At 38.0% G+C, this 14120-nt stretch overlaps 1 protein-coding gene across 3 annotated transcripts in view; it reads left to right on the top strand.

Annotated features, from left to right (window-relative positions):
- Positions 1-14120, top strand: part of PPP2R2C (protein phosphatase 2 regulatory subunit Bgamma) — a 196698-nt gene that overhangs the window by 74745 nt on the left and 107833 nt on the right. The window contains exon 1 of one of the 3 annotated variants that reach the window (XM_086463713.1): positions 3757-3841. The exons of the other annotated variants lie outside the window; for them this stretch is intronic. Within the exon in view, the coding sequence (XP_086319839.1) occupies positions 3775-3841 (67 nt within the window). The 5' untranslated portion in view covers positions 3757-3774. Of the gene's footprint in view, positions 1-3756; positions 3842-14120 lie in introns of those variants that run through there. 3 annotated transcript variants of the gene reach the window in all.

Below are 14120 nucleotides of genomic sequence, written 5' to 3'. Positions count from 1 at the left end.
GTGCAGAATTTTGCACTTCTTGTTGAACCTCCTGAAGTTTCTCAGGGTCCATCTAGATTGACACAGATGACATTTTTTTGTTGCTTTACTGCCATTTCTTGTCTTAATTTAGTTTGTAACTGAGAGGTGAAGCACTGAATTTGTATCCTTAGTTTTATCACTATGGATGTTTTTAGATTGGCAATGTCTTGCAGTCCACAATACACAGTGAATATACAGTAAGCTTAGATGGCACCAAAGTGAGTTTTCTGTATGTTTTTTTGTGGATCAGTATGTTTTTTGCTACCTTTACCTGACAAGATGGTTTGAAATATACTGAAGAGCCTTAGACATTTCTGCTTCATGAAAGAATCGTTGATTCTTTTCTTAGTGAGAAAGATGGCATTTTTATCTAATACCTCAAATAGCAACAGTGGGGGATGTATTTAGTGTGCAGTGGACTTGAAAGGAATCAATATTCTTTTTAGCTTGTATAAAAAAAATCATAGGTTCTTAGCAAAGCCATAGCATATTGAAACTGTCATTCCTTTTTCTGTGGAGAATATCCATTAAACTTCAGGTACAAGCAACATTTCTGGATGCTGGAATGTAAGTATAAGCTCCCTAGCTGGGATGTCTTAACATGATTCAGCTGTAGGTACAGATTGTCAGGCTCGTTTTTCTTCACCAGCTGTATGTTGGTAGGGGAGACCCAGCTGGGACTACAATCCACAGTGGTACTGTCCTCTCACACGTGCAGGAAATGGAAAAAGTTATGTTGAAGCACCGCTTGAATGTTATCACTGGGTGAAGAACGGAGATGAGGAATCCACTGCTGCAGCCATAGATGCGTGGATTCATTCATCTAAAGGTCCACACAATGGACTTCTCACTGTTTCTTTTTCCAGTCATGGAGACTGAAAGGTAGGTTTTCTTCATTTCTTAAAGGGAAAATGAACTGTAGAAAACCCACTGATTTCCATAGGACTCACAGGAAAATTTCTGGTATATTTGAGAACTAAGTTCAGGAGCCATATTACAGCCCTTATGTACACAATAGGTTCTACCCAATATTTAAACAAGGAAGAACAGGGGATATTCTAGCTTGGATGTGGTGGTAGGATGCGAGTTCATCATAAAAATAGCATGTGTTTTCTATCATGGAAGAGCTTTCTGTTTGAATTGGACTAATCTCTGGAACATACATCTTTCTCCTGTGGCAAAATTGTTTTCTTTTTTTATTCCATGAACTGCTCTCCCAGACAGTGAAAGTGATCCTGGCTTTTAGAGATATCGGTGTGGTTAAAGTGCCTCTTGAAGTGCTTGGGATAGATAGGTCAACATAGACTGTAGTAGGAGGTTTAAGAACAATAGTTAGCTTGTGGGGAGAAGATCAGGAGGATGTAAGCAAAGGAAAGGCTCTTTGAAGCATTTAATGCAAAAGGTTCTTTGTTTTGAATGCTTAAGAGTTGTTTTTGAAACAAATGTATGTTACCCTCAAAGTGTGAAATGCTTGGCATTTGATGTTTTTGTAGATTACAAAGGCAAACAAACAGAAATCCACCCTGTGACTGTTTCAGCTCTTGCTTTCAGTTCTAACTTTCATGCCCTGCCGCGCCGCCCCCCCCCACCCCCCCAGTTCTAGCTTTTACCAGTTTGCATTTGAGGGAGGGTAAATACATTAACAGTTGTGGTTTTGGCTGAAACCTGTTTCCACTAATGCCAGCCCTTCCAAGGATTATTAAAAACTATCCCCAAACATTTCAAAGTGTTTTGAGTTCTTTTCTCTGTCTGGAGAGAAAAGTATCAGTAATACTGTGCGTTGTTACCATGATATCTAGATTATCTATGTATCATAGTCTTTTTGGGGCAGCTTTTTGTTGACTCTGAGCAGAGTTTAGGCAGTATGTAAAACCTAAGATCATCCGGGTTCCATGATGATTTTGGATTTTTCTGATACTTATAGTATTTGTACATAAAGAAAAGGAGCAGATTTATGAAAATTCCTGTTAGTGCTTAGAATAATCACTGTCTCAGAAAATGAACTGAACATCTATCTGTAGTGTTCAGGACAGCATTAATCATTGTCCTATTTCTTTGAGCCAACCTGCTGTGCCTTATTTTATATTTAAATACTTGGTTTATTAAATATGGTAGTATGTATGTGACCAATTGTTAGTATTTCTCTTGGAGATACCTCATCCAAATACCTTGGCGAAGTCTGTTTGTAATCATAGCCCATGGAGAGGCATAATCACGTTCAAGGTAGTAGATATTCAGAGAGACAAGCTGTTTTGTTGCTTTGAAGTGGTTAGTATGTTGGAAACTGGGCACTTTGTGAAGAGAAAAAGAGTGACAAATAAAAACTTAAAAATAAAAATTAAGAAAATTACCTCCCTGGCATCTTTGTTCAGGAAGTGAGTGATGCATAAGTTTGTTTTGCCCAGATAAGAAGTGAACAATTCTATTTATCCCTACATTTACTCTTTAGCATACACCTAGCTGAAAGGTTGAGCTTAAGTAATTGATACCATAAAAACTGGGTTTGTTTCAGGTTGTTTTTCCCTAATAGAGTTCCTCTGCCATATTTTTATAATTATAATTTTCTTGGCTCGCTTTCCATGCTTTTCAGCAGTTCTGAATTATATATAAACCTCACATGTATAGGCTTTGTTTTGTCTCTCAATTCACTTGCAAGATTAACGTTGCTGTTGACCAAAGTTAAGCAAATGCAATGAAGGCTGATATGTTTCCAATTAATTATTGGAAATTGTTCCTGCCTGTGAACATCAGTATTCAGTGCACACTCCTACCAGAATAAAATGGTTGGTCATTAGCTTCCAATCCTCTGTGTCGAAACTTGACATTTGCTTCAACAAAAAACATCATGGTACACCAGAAAGATACACAGAGATCACTTTTGGAAGCAAGCACACTTCTTTTAGTGAGGCTTTAGAGAATTGGTTTTGAAATTGTAAAATGCTGCATTCATCATCACACTCAAAAGAATGATTTATTCACGTATTTCAAATAGAGGGGGGTTTGTGTTTTTCCCTCTAATGGACTGCACTTTGGTATATACAAATAATTTGTATGTGTCACACTAAAACCTAGTGGCTGAAAACCATCATCTAGCTGGAAACCATAAGGATAGTGGAAAGTTTCGTTTTTTCTTTTAAAAGTTGTCTTTGTTAGGATCAGTTATTGTGGTAACCCTATTTAGATTAATGTGAAAGTGAAATAAAATGGCTCTATGCAATGGGTGGGACAGGAGAAGCAAAAGAACTGCTTCTCTGTTAGGTAATACGTATGGTAATGGTTTCTGTAAAGTAAATGTGTAAAGAGCAGAATAATAAACTTGCCATTTTGAAAGGGAAGTAGAAGGGAGAGCGTTACCCAATGGCAAATACTTATTCACGTCAAAGTTGAGAGATTAATTTAAACATTATTTCCTTATTTATTTTATTTAGGCTGTCTTGTTAAGTTGATTCTCAGTGGCCATATCCCAGCTTGCTATGTAGGTAACTGGCAAGATCATCATCAACTCATGAACCAAAGAATCCAGCTTGCTGGCTGGGCAGACAAGTGGAGCTTCACAGAAGATGTGAGAGTAACCCAGATACTTCAGTAGAAAATGAGGGTTCTTCACCACAACCCAAAGTGTACTCGCTCAAAGCAGGCATTGTCAAATTCATTTCTTTTTCCTTCACTTGTAATGCAGAAGGTGCTGACTGACAGCCCTGGAAATTAAGTCCTCTATTTCTCCACAGGACAGGTATAGCAAGGGCAGCAGCAATGCAAGCTTCCCCACATTGTCCTGCCAATGTTCCTCAACCCAGTTCTGAAGAGGTCACTTCTGGAGGTGAGTGGGTGGAAGAGTCTCTGTCCATGCAGTTATTGCTGCCAGGCAGTGGTTCTTGCGGGACAGGCTGTTGGATGGAGACTGACCCCTTGTCTTGAATGAACCACCAGTCTTTTAACAGATAATCACTTCATGTATTGTAAAGTGGCGTGGGCTGGATTCATTGAGGTTGCATTATTCTGCTTGAGTGCTGTCACGTTTTGATATTTCTTTGTGGTTGGATGGCACCTTTGCATTTTTTTCTTTTTGCACTGTTTTGTTTTCAGAGACTTTGTCGATGCTTTATGTACACGTCTACGAAGTAGCATGTGAATAACTATGCGGTCTCGTTGTAAATGTGGTATGGAATAGCAGTTACTGGCAGCAGGCATGTGTGCAAGAGGAGCTTTAGAGCACTAGACCAGGAGGCATGCTTTGAAACACACGAAAAATTGATAAGGAAGTCAATGTTGGTTTCCAGTATCTAAATGAACTATTAGGCTTCTGTTGTAAAGCCATATCTTAACATTTTCTCTTTTCGTAATTACTATGTAATTTAGATATTAACACCAATTAAGCTGGTAAACTAATCTTTTTTAGATTATTTTACAATTAGTGAAATCTGCCTATCTAAAGTTAGACATGCAACATTCTACCCTGTATGAAAGTAATGGCTATCTGTTGTGGTTACAATAGATAGTTGTCATCTAAACCAGAAGATATGTGATAAATTATGTGAGAGGAATTAATATGGCTGATGTGGGTTTTCAGAACAAAAATAATGAGTGCTCACAAGTTTGACAAATGAATTCTCATATACATTCCTGGGTTTATTTAAGTGCTATGTACTTCAAATACAGTGAGGAGTATTCTGTTTTCAATTCTGTTTACATCTTTTGAATATAGAAATACAATTGATAAAACAGAAACAAAGGCTTAGCAAGGCTGTTAGGTCATGCTGAATTACTTTTGTAGATTCAGAGGCTGTGTGAAGGATTTGCAATGATTTGATTGTCATTTGAATTTGAGGCCCATAAGTCTGTTTACCTCTGCTTCTATGGCTGTTTGTAAACAGGTGTGGTAACAAGAGAATGTAGTACAAGTCAGTAATTGTGTAAATTTAGCATGATTCCTGGCTGTTTCCACAAGATCTAGAATAAGAAGAGTTAATTTTCCTAACCAGAATAGTCTTCCTGAAGGGACTTTTTCCTTTTATCGTTTTAAAGGGTATGAATCACAATAGCATTCATTCCTTATACATCTAAAACAGTTCCTGACTTTTTTTTTTTTTTTATCAGGGGAGCAAGGGATACAGGATTTGGTTCTTAATTAAAATGAGTGATAGAGTCCTGTTGCAGAGTAATTTGGGGTCAATCCATAAATTCATTTTAAGTGAAGAACAGTGTGAGGATCCTTGTAATGACAATACATGGCATTAGGTAGTGTAATACTAGGCATATTTGATAATAAGTCACCGTAATGTTTCTATGGTGCCAATAAATCTTGTGGATTTTATTTTTCAGCTTTTTTGAATGTGGTACAGATTGCAGACCTCTTACTATCACTGACAAAGCTGTAGAGAGGTCCAGAGTTGGCCTCCCACATATCTTTGTGAACCGAGTCCAGAATTTCAGCTCAAACCTACCTCTATGCCATGTAAACCTTTGAAGATAATTATATGCCTTATCACAATTAAACCTTTTTTATAATAGACTTTATTTTAAATTCAAGTACAAAAATACAGTTAAGTCATTGTCAGTAAAAACACAAAAGAATGGTCAAAGAAACCATTTTCTTCACACTGTGTTTTACTCATACCACATTCATCTTTCTGTCTCTGCAAATGCTTTCTGTGAATTCTAATTAATAAAGTCCAAGTTTTCTGCATATTTACATTGAATAATGGTGATCTAAAGGAATATATTTGTAAAACAACATATTACCCAGAGCATCCCAGGGCAGGATAATCCCCATAACCTTGATCCTGGAGTCCTGACTTGTATAAGTAATTCTGTTGATTCCACTATGATTGGTCACATGAGAAAAGACTTCAGCATTATGTTCATAGTTATAGATCCCTATCTTAAGAGCTTCAGTTTTATCACCTTCTTTACCTCCAGTTAAATTCTAGTGATTGTATGGCCTCACTAGTTATCCAAGGACTGGGAGTAGAGGAAAGTTAAACCAGTTGTCATTGTTTAACCTCAGCTGGCAATTAAGCAGCAAGAAGCCTCTTGCTCACCCCCAAACGCACTGTGGGATGGGGGAGAGAATCAGGGCGGGGAGGGAGAAGGGGAAGTAAAACTCATGGGTTGAGATAAAGACAGTTTAATAGGACAAAAAAGGAAGGGAAAATAGTATATCATAATATACAAAACAAGTGATGCACAATACAATAGCGCACCACCTGCTGACAAATGTCCAGCCAATCCCTGAGCCATGGTGTCCCCTGGCCAACTCCTCCCAGTTTATACTTTGAGCATGACATCATATGGTGTGGAATATGCTTTTGGCCAGTTTGGGTCAGCTGTCTTTGCTGTGTCCCCTCCCAGCTTCTTGTGCACGCCCAGCCTCTGCTGGCAGGGCAATATGAGAAGCTGAAAAGTCCTTGACTTAGTATAAACACTGCTTAGCAACAACTAAAACGTCCGTGTGTTATCAACATTATTCTTGACCTAAATCTGAAACACAGCACTGTACCAGCTACTAGGAAGAAAATTAACTTTATTCCAGCCAAAACCAGGACACCAGTCCTCAGAGAGGGTATATAGCTATCTTTCCTGAATTACAGTGAGCTGGTTTGAGGCTTCAGGCTTAATTCACAAACACATTTTTCTCACCAACCACTAGATAACAGCAGAGTTTAAGGGACATACTCAGAATTTTGGGTCAAGTATTGGAGACAGAGGTTGGAAACAAGGATTAAGCAACTCTTTAGGTTCACATTGAATAATGTGTGGACTATGCATCATCAGTTGGGAAACCCTCGTGCTAAAATATTTATTTCTTTTTTGCCTTTCTGTCTGTGAAGATAATATAGATTATAATATAATATAATATAAATTCTGTATTTATATGTAGGTGATATAGAAGGTGCTTTGCTTATCCCAGTCTTCTGGAGGAATCTCTTGAAAAGCGTTTCCCTAGCAGGCGTGGAGCTGCGGTGAAATATGTCAGGCCACATGTGATGATCTGGAAGGAACTGTGTCATGTTTGATTGTTCAAACAAGAGTGTTTATTTGATGCACTTAGAAATGTTTCATGTGTCAGCACTGGACTTCTAAAAATAAATGACTGAATGCAGCAGAAAGAAATTCCTTCTAATCAAAACTTTGTGTCACTGGCATCTGTAAATAAAGGGAGACTAAAGTACCAGAGCTATTGGAAATGAAAACTCATTGCTCAGATATCAGGCTGTGCAACTGATCTTGTAGATTTACCAGGTAGTTACCATAGGCTCCTGACATGTTATCCTAACGTGTTACGGTTTAGTATTACTGTGATCATAGGAAGGAATTTGTCACCTTTCTCTCCATATTTCATGAAGGACTGTTTTTACCCTATGTTCATCTCTAGGTTGGCAGTTTTAGTCCAGCCAAGTTTATTAGTGACCAGGATATCATTATCAATCCACAGCCATATAACAGTGTATATGAAGAATGTTTATATGTTCCTAGTAGTCTTCAGCGTTACTATGGCATCTGTAAAGGTTCAAGTGTTGGCACACATGGAACTCATTGCAGGATTGTTGCCAATGCTGCGAACTCTTACTGGAAATACATATTTCTGTTCACACAGAGAGACTGAGACTTTGGATACTCCTGTAATGCAGATAATAAGGAAATATGTATTTATAGTAGTCTCTGTTTGGGGAACAAAGAAGCAAGTAGTCTACCAAATCCCACAATAACAATTTCACCCATTTAATTATTTTATTTTGAGTGCCTAGGAAATTTGGCCCTTTGAAATAGCTTTTGAGAGTGTTGCCTTTAATCTTGTACCAGAGTATTTGAACTCAGATGTTGAAACGTTTAACAGACAAAATACTGCAGAGGATGAGATACGCAGACAAAAATGAAAAGGTGATACAGAATGTAAATCATCTTTCAGGGGCCTTATGAGAATGCCATCTGATTATCATAATCACACATACCATACAGGTACCTGTCATTGTCTGCGTTCCACAAAAACCTAGCTCACAAATGAGCTGACTTTTCATAAAAGTCAAACTATCAGATCAGCCATGAAACCCTGTGTAAAGTGTTTTTGGTTTTGTCATTCTTCTGTTCCTAGGAAGACTAGTGAGACATAACAGCTCAAGAGCATTGAGGCATCTAAATTTTCAGTAGAGTCTTTTCATACTTCAGTATGCAGCAAATTAAAAGTTAACAGAATAAATATTGAGACCCTGGAATTGTGATATTTTCTGGGGCAAAGGGAAGGTTTGTTTGTTCTTAAATACTGTTTTCAGTTTCTTTATTAGGCTCATCTACTCTACATTTGGAGTTGATAGAGAATTTCTCCTGCACTTTAATGGCTGCTGCACCAGGAAGCTGTGGATTTTTGTAGACTTTGTTTTGCTTGATCAAATACCGGGGAGATGAAGCAAATTAGGAAATGTGTTACTTTTTTTTACATACTTAAGAATGTGCTTCAGGAAAAAGAAGACTTAATTTTTTTAAAGGACAGATGCATATTAATAAGCACATTAATGAAAGTTAAAGGATTGATTAAAATTTATCTGTAATTAAAAAAACCCAGCAATTAAATTCCAAAGAAATTAATTGGAATTTCCAGGTGAAAAAAATTTGAGATGTTAGCTGGAACTTTAGGGCAAAGATGGCTGGAATTTATAGACAGTTTACTGTAATATTGTCTACTGAATCCTATCTGTGGCTATGTTTGTGACAGTGGCATTTGTATTGCTCTGTGTTTTGTCAAAAGGAAAAAAAGCTTTTGCTAATTAAGTAGGAGAGAATGATACAATGTGTTCTTGCAGTTTGTGACAAGGTTGGGAGAACATGTCCTGTTTGTTCTCTAGGATAGAAGTAGAGATAAATTCAGAATGAAAACATTTATTCTGGATAAAAGTTGGTTTTTGGAAAAATTCAAGGTATTTTTATTAGTAGTAACACTGTAATTTGGGAGAAAGGAGTCTCAGTGCTAGCTCACTTAGTTTTATAGGAGTGCTGGAGTGAAGGCTACCTATTTATGTCAGGGGAAGCATGGTGGGACCGTATTCTTCAACCTCCAGAACTATGTAAAAACATTCAAAAGAATCTATGTAAGCGGAAAGGAAAGTTTAATTAGAAAGATTTTTTTTGGTGGTTGTTTTTTTTGGGGGTGGGTGTTGGTTTGGGATCCTTTTGTTTGTTTTAAATTGAGACTTGGCTGCCCAGTTCTGAATAGTTCGGAATATTTTGAAGTCTGTTTGGAAGAAATTGATTCAAGCTCTTCTCCTGCCCCAGTCCTGCCCAGTGGCTGGTGGCTTGTACTGTCCCTGATGGGGCAGAGGACACTGGAAGACGCTTGGGGATCCTGTGGGGAGGCTGCTGCTAGATTAATGCCAGTGCTGCTTTGCCTTTTTTTTGTTTTTTTTTTTTTTTCCCTTCTCCCCCACCTCTTCCTCACCCTCTTGCATGGAAGAAAAGTGATGTTATGGCCCATGTGCTTTGCCTGTCCTAGTTATACAGCTGACAGTGCCAAGTGCACTGTGAACTTGGTACCTCCAGCCTTGAACCTTATATTATATGTGTAGGGATTTCTTGTTTGGAGTAATCTCAGTTGCTGTGGGTGGTGCAAGTGTGTGTTTTCTTGTAGCTTGTAGAGGAATCTGACACAAGTTCAGAGCAGATCTCCTGCTGGCTTTGAGCTGAACACTTCTGAGTAACACAAGGTAAAAGAAGCTGGAAGACAAATTGAGTTGTGCCTTGCCTGCAAGTAATAAAATTTTTCAATCCATGGTGCTGCTGGTTTCACACTGATAGAGATCATTATTTTCTGGTATTTCCCTCATGATGGTTTTTTTCTTCTATAATATTTATACTATTTTGCTTGTGCTGTTAGCTTGGTTATATAAAGTTTGTGTGCTGAAAGTCTGCTTATAGAGGCTCTGTTGAAGTGATCTGTTCCACACATTGACCCCTGCCATTGACTTCATAGGAACAGGACATGAACGAATAAAACGTTACTGTTTTAATGTTAGATGCAGAAAAAGTCTTCTCTGTTTAAAGGATCAGTTCTGTAGTATCAATGTGCAGAAGAAACAAGCTGAACTGCTGTTTCAGGCAGCTAGATATAGAGCTGCATAGAAATGGGAGTGAAGGAGTGATTGGTATCAACAAAACCAAGCCACTATAAAAAAAAAAAAGCAAATCTCTCCCATCCTGGAATGATTTGTGAACACTGCCAGCGAGAAGATCTATTTCTCACCTGACTGGTGCTTACAGTTTAGGTTAGAATTTTTGTTCTTGTTTTGCATCGTTTACACAGAGCATGTGACACAGTTAAGCTGTGCTTCATCTGGACAGCAAAGTATGTCTTTTTATTTCTTTTCATGAGCCAAGTAAACCTAAAATCTAAACTGAACATTTGGTGATAGGGAAAAAACGCTATTGTTGCTCACTTTTTTACGAGATCCAGTGCTGTGCTAGAAGGCAGAGAGCACCATGGTAGTATTTGCAGTCAGTATTACTAATTTCAGCTAAGTGAAGATTTCCATGGGCTGTGTCTAAGATTGAGTATAATCTAAATGTTAGATGTCACTTAAAATGTGGGATGAATAGTGGGATGGAGATAGAGGTGAGTAGTGGGAAGGGGAAGGAAGATGAAACTGTAATAGTAAAACTGTAGGGTGTACTAATTTAGGATCACCTTACTCCTTGACCAGTACCATAGAGGCAGAAAATCCTAATCATGCCAGGAGCATGTGTAGCCATGCCTTCAGTAGAAATAGCGAAGGAAGAAGGGAAAAAAAAAAAAAAGCCTTATATTTTTGAGGAAGCATCATATACAAACAACTTTGGTGATATGGTATGTACTGCATCTACTCTGACCTGGAACAGAACAGCTGTTGCCAAAGCTTCTATACAAACTGATGCTTTCAAGAGTGCATTTTACAGAAAAGCAAAATTGTGAGGGTGGGAACGGGTACACAGAACAGGACAGGCTAAGCCAATGAAGATCTAACTTTGCAATATCTATCTCTCTATATATATAGGTAAAAGATAATATATCTATGTATTTGTAATATACACGGGTCTTTTGCTTTCCTCAAATCAGAATAAGGTCTTGCATTTAATTTTAAATATTTTCTCTTTGATCTGCGTCTTTGAAATGTGATTGAGGGAAACAGCATGTTCTGTTATTGAAACATAGGCTGCTCTGCCATGCTTCTCCTGTTTTGAATGCTTTAGAATTGTTGGGGGTTTCTGTAGTAATAAGTTAAATAAATAGACCTGTAGCAGCAATTTTGAAAATGCGAGCTCAGTGTGCACGCAGCTATTGTGTATATTTGACACTTCCCCACCACCAGCCCCTGCCTTCCTACATGTAGACATAGCGTTTCTGTTTAGTTAACCTGCAGTGCTTGATAACATTGACCATAGTTCTGTGACCGTAACCATAATATTCTGGATATAAAAGAAAAATTCTTTTATCTGTTCAGTTTTCTCCTCCTCCTCTTCTTATGGAGACTGTCTTTGTCTCTTCTGGTAAAGTGCTTCTATATCAAGGACTCCACAGAGGTAAAGTTGGCATACTAAAGTCTTAAATCCTGCTTTTGGTAGCTTCTACTATTTGAAGTTTTTGAGAACTGGGAAGGACTTGGCAGTACCTGAGTGTGCACATGAATGATTTCTCCCCCCGCCTCGTTCTTGCTGGCAGATGGTCCTTTAGGGACTTTTGCCAGCAAGTGCAAGTCAGAATAGCCTCTAGGAGTGACTGCATGGGTAAAGATATTGGGCAGCCTTTCCTCCTTGCTGAGCTCAGCAGAACCAGGCCGCCAGTGAACTTGATCTATCATTTTCAAAGTTATTTCATGTTTTTCTCTCAGCAATCACAGAAGCTGCAGAGTGTTTAGCTCCCCATGAGAGTTGTCAAACATGACGAAATATGAAATTAAATGATTGTTATGAAATAAATGCCTGGAAGAGTGAGCTTCTGGTTTTAATGCTTCTCTGAAGCAATTTTTTAAAATTTAAGCTTTAATATAAAATTGCTATTCAAAACAAATATTCCTTCTGAAACATAAACTCAATTAAAAGAGCTTTGCAGGTTGGAATAATTTTCATGATGCCAGTAAAAGCTGCTCTGTAGCACTAGTCTAACTGCCATAATAGATCTCTGTGTAACTTAGATTGAACCAAGTAATATCTATTTAATAATTAATGGTTTCTTTTTGTGTAAAATAGTGGAATTTCATTTTGTGGATGAGAATTCCTCTTTTTATATCAGATTCTGTTTGGATTTATATTTCTAATTCTTTTTTAGTTTGTTCCAAATCTTCCCCTGAACACTTCTCTCTGCCTGACCTCTAATACTGTGGATTACAAGAACCAGCAGAGCTCCAGATGGTTTACTTCATAGAATGAGGGCACCTTTATCTGAAAGGGATTTAAATATGAAACCAGTCATGTAAGTTAAAAATCCAACAGAGAAAATAAACAATCTTAATCAGCAGTCCTTAAAAATTATATATGTGGTTTTGGACATCCATGAGTGGTAGCTTGACATGGAATTTCAAAGACTTTTAAAGGTTGCCCAAATTTCTCACAGGCTGTCAGAGAGCTATCTGAGCTATCTGAGTCTGATTATGTCTTAGAAGCCTGTGCTATATTGGTAGGTATCCTGTATTTTCTGATTTCTTTTCTAATTAATGTAGTACCATGTTGGTTTTCTGCAGCTATTCAGAGGTAGGGTTTAGTGTCTGGTCATCAGTAATCTAGCAGAATATAGGGTTTGGTATCTGGTCATCAGAATATAGCAGAAGTCTGTCCCACATGTGCCCCTCATGGACGGAAGCAGATGTCTTTTAGTAATCTTTTGATGGATATCTTCCAAACTGCAGTAATCTGAATTCTCGGGCTGTCTCTGTGTGCCACTGGGCTTGGAAGAAATGCTTGATAGAAAGAGATTATTTTGACAAAAGTGACAATGAAAATTCTACTCTTACTCACATTTTACATGGTTGTGGTAATAACTCTAAGGTATCAGAATTAATGGGTGACTGAAAAAAGCTTTTTGTGTGAAAGATTAGTACCAAGAAGATACCAACCATGACGATACAGTAGGAAAAACCCTAGCCTCAAAAGATAAAAAAAATTCCTTTGACTTCGATAATGCAGAGATTTAATTATGTTGTTCAACTCTCTGCCGTAAATCACAATCAGATTTATATCTTTCTTGTTATTTATATACTAGGAGTCACTAGGCACAGCTGGTTCTGTAAATACACAAGAAGGAGGTGGTTTCTGCCCGAAGGAATCTTAGTGTTAAGCATGAGACACGAGACAATGTGAGGATATATTAAACAGGGGGAACACGAGGTCAGAGTGACTGTGCTGATCAGCACAAGAAGCAGCTGTAATATGAACCTGGCTGCCAAGTGTCTTTATTTGATGATAATCCGTTTGTTGCAGTGCCCTGAGGAATACAGTTTGCTTTAGCTGAGCTCAGAGTTGAAGTTAGATCAAGCAGATCTTTCTGCTATGAAAACATTCTTCATGTTGAAAATATTACGTTATGCTTAATCACTGTTTTCTGCACATAGCAATGCAACAGTAATGGCTACCACTATAATAAATGACAGAGCAATTGTACTTATACTCACGCAGTTGTGTGACAGTCTCCTCAGACCCCTGGGGCCCCAAAAACTCAAGATAAGCCAGAAAACTTTGCTGGTTACCAGTGAACTACAAAAAATGTGTCTTCTGATCTCTGGCATGCTGGTTCTACCTTCAGCCATGCAGGAAAATATACAGCAACACACCTGATGGTTCCTCAAAAATCTGCAACATACGTGTGCGTAAAGAGGGAATCCATGGCAGTCATCTTGTTTGGACAAACTTAGAGGACTTCAGGTGGGTGAGAGAGTCCTAAGCAGTTTAATCTTAGTGTAAGTAGATCAGACAAGGATGGTTTTTGTGCTTATTAAAAGCTATGTACTGTAAAAATGTGTAACTGTGTTGTGTAGTTTGAATGTAGCGTAATAAATCTGTAAGCCTTGTCATGGGGACCTGACATGCCTTAGTAAGTGCTCTGTCTGTCCGTAAATGGCCCTTAGGTGAGGTAAAGAACTGAT

Source organism: Leptosomus discolor, chromosome 4, assembly GCF_034619465.1.
Source record: "Leptosomus discolor isolate bLepDis1 chromosome 4, bLepDis1.hap2, whole genome shotgun sequence".
Taxonomy (NCBI): Eukaryota; Metazoa; Chordata; class Aves; order Leptosomiformes; family Leptosomidae; genus Leptosomus; species Leptosomus discolor.
Note: the sequence above shows the minus strand (reverse complement) of the source record. Positions and strands in the feature narration are given on the sequence as shown.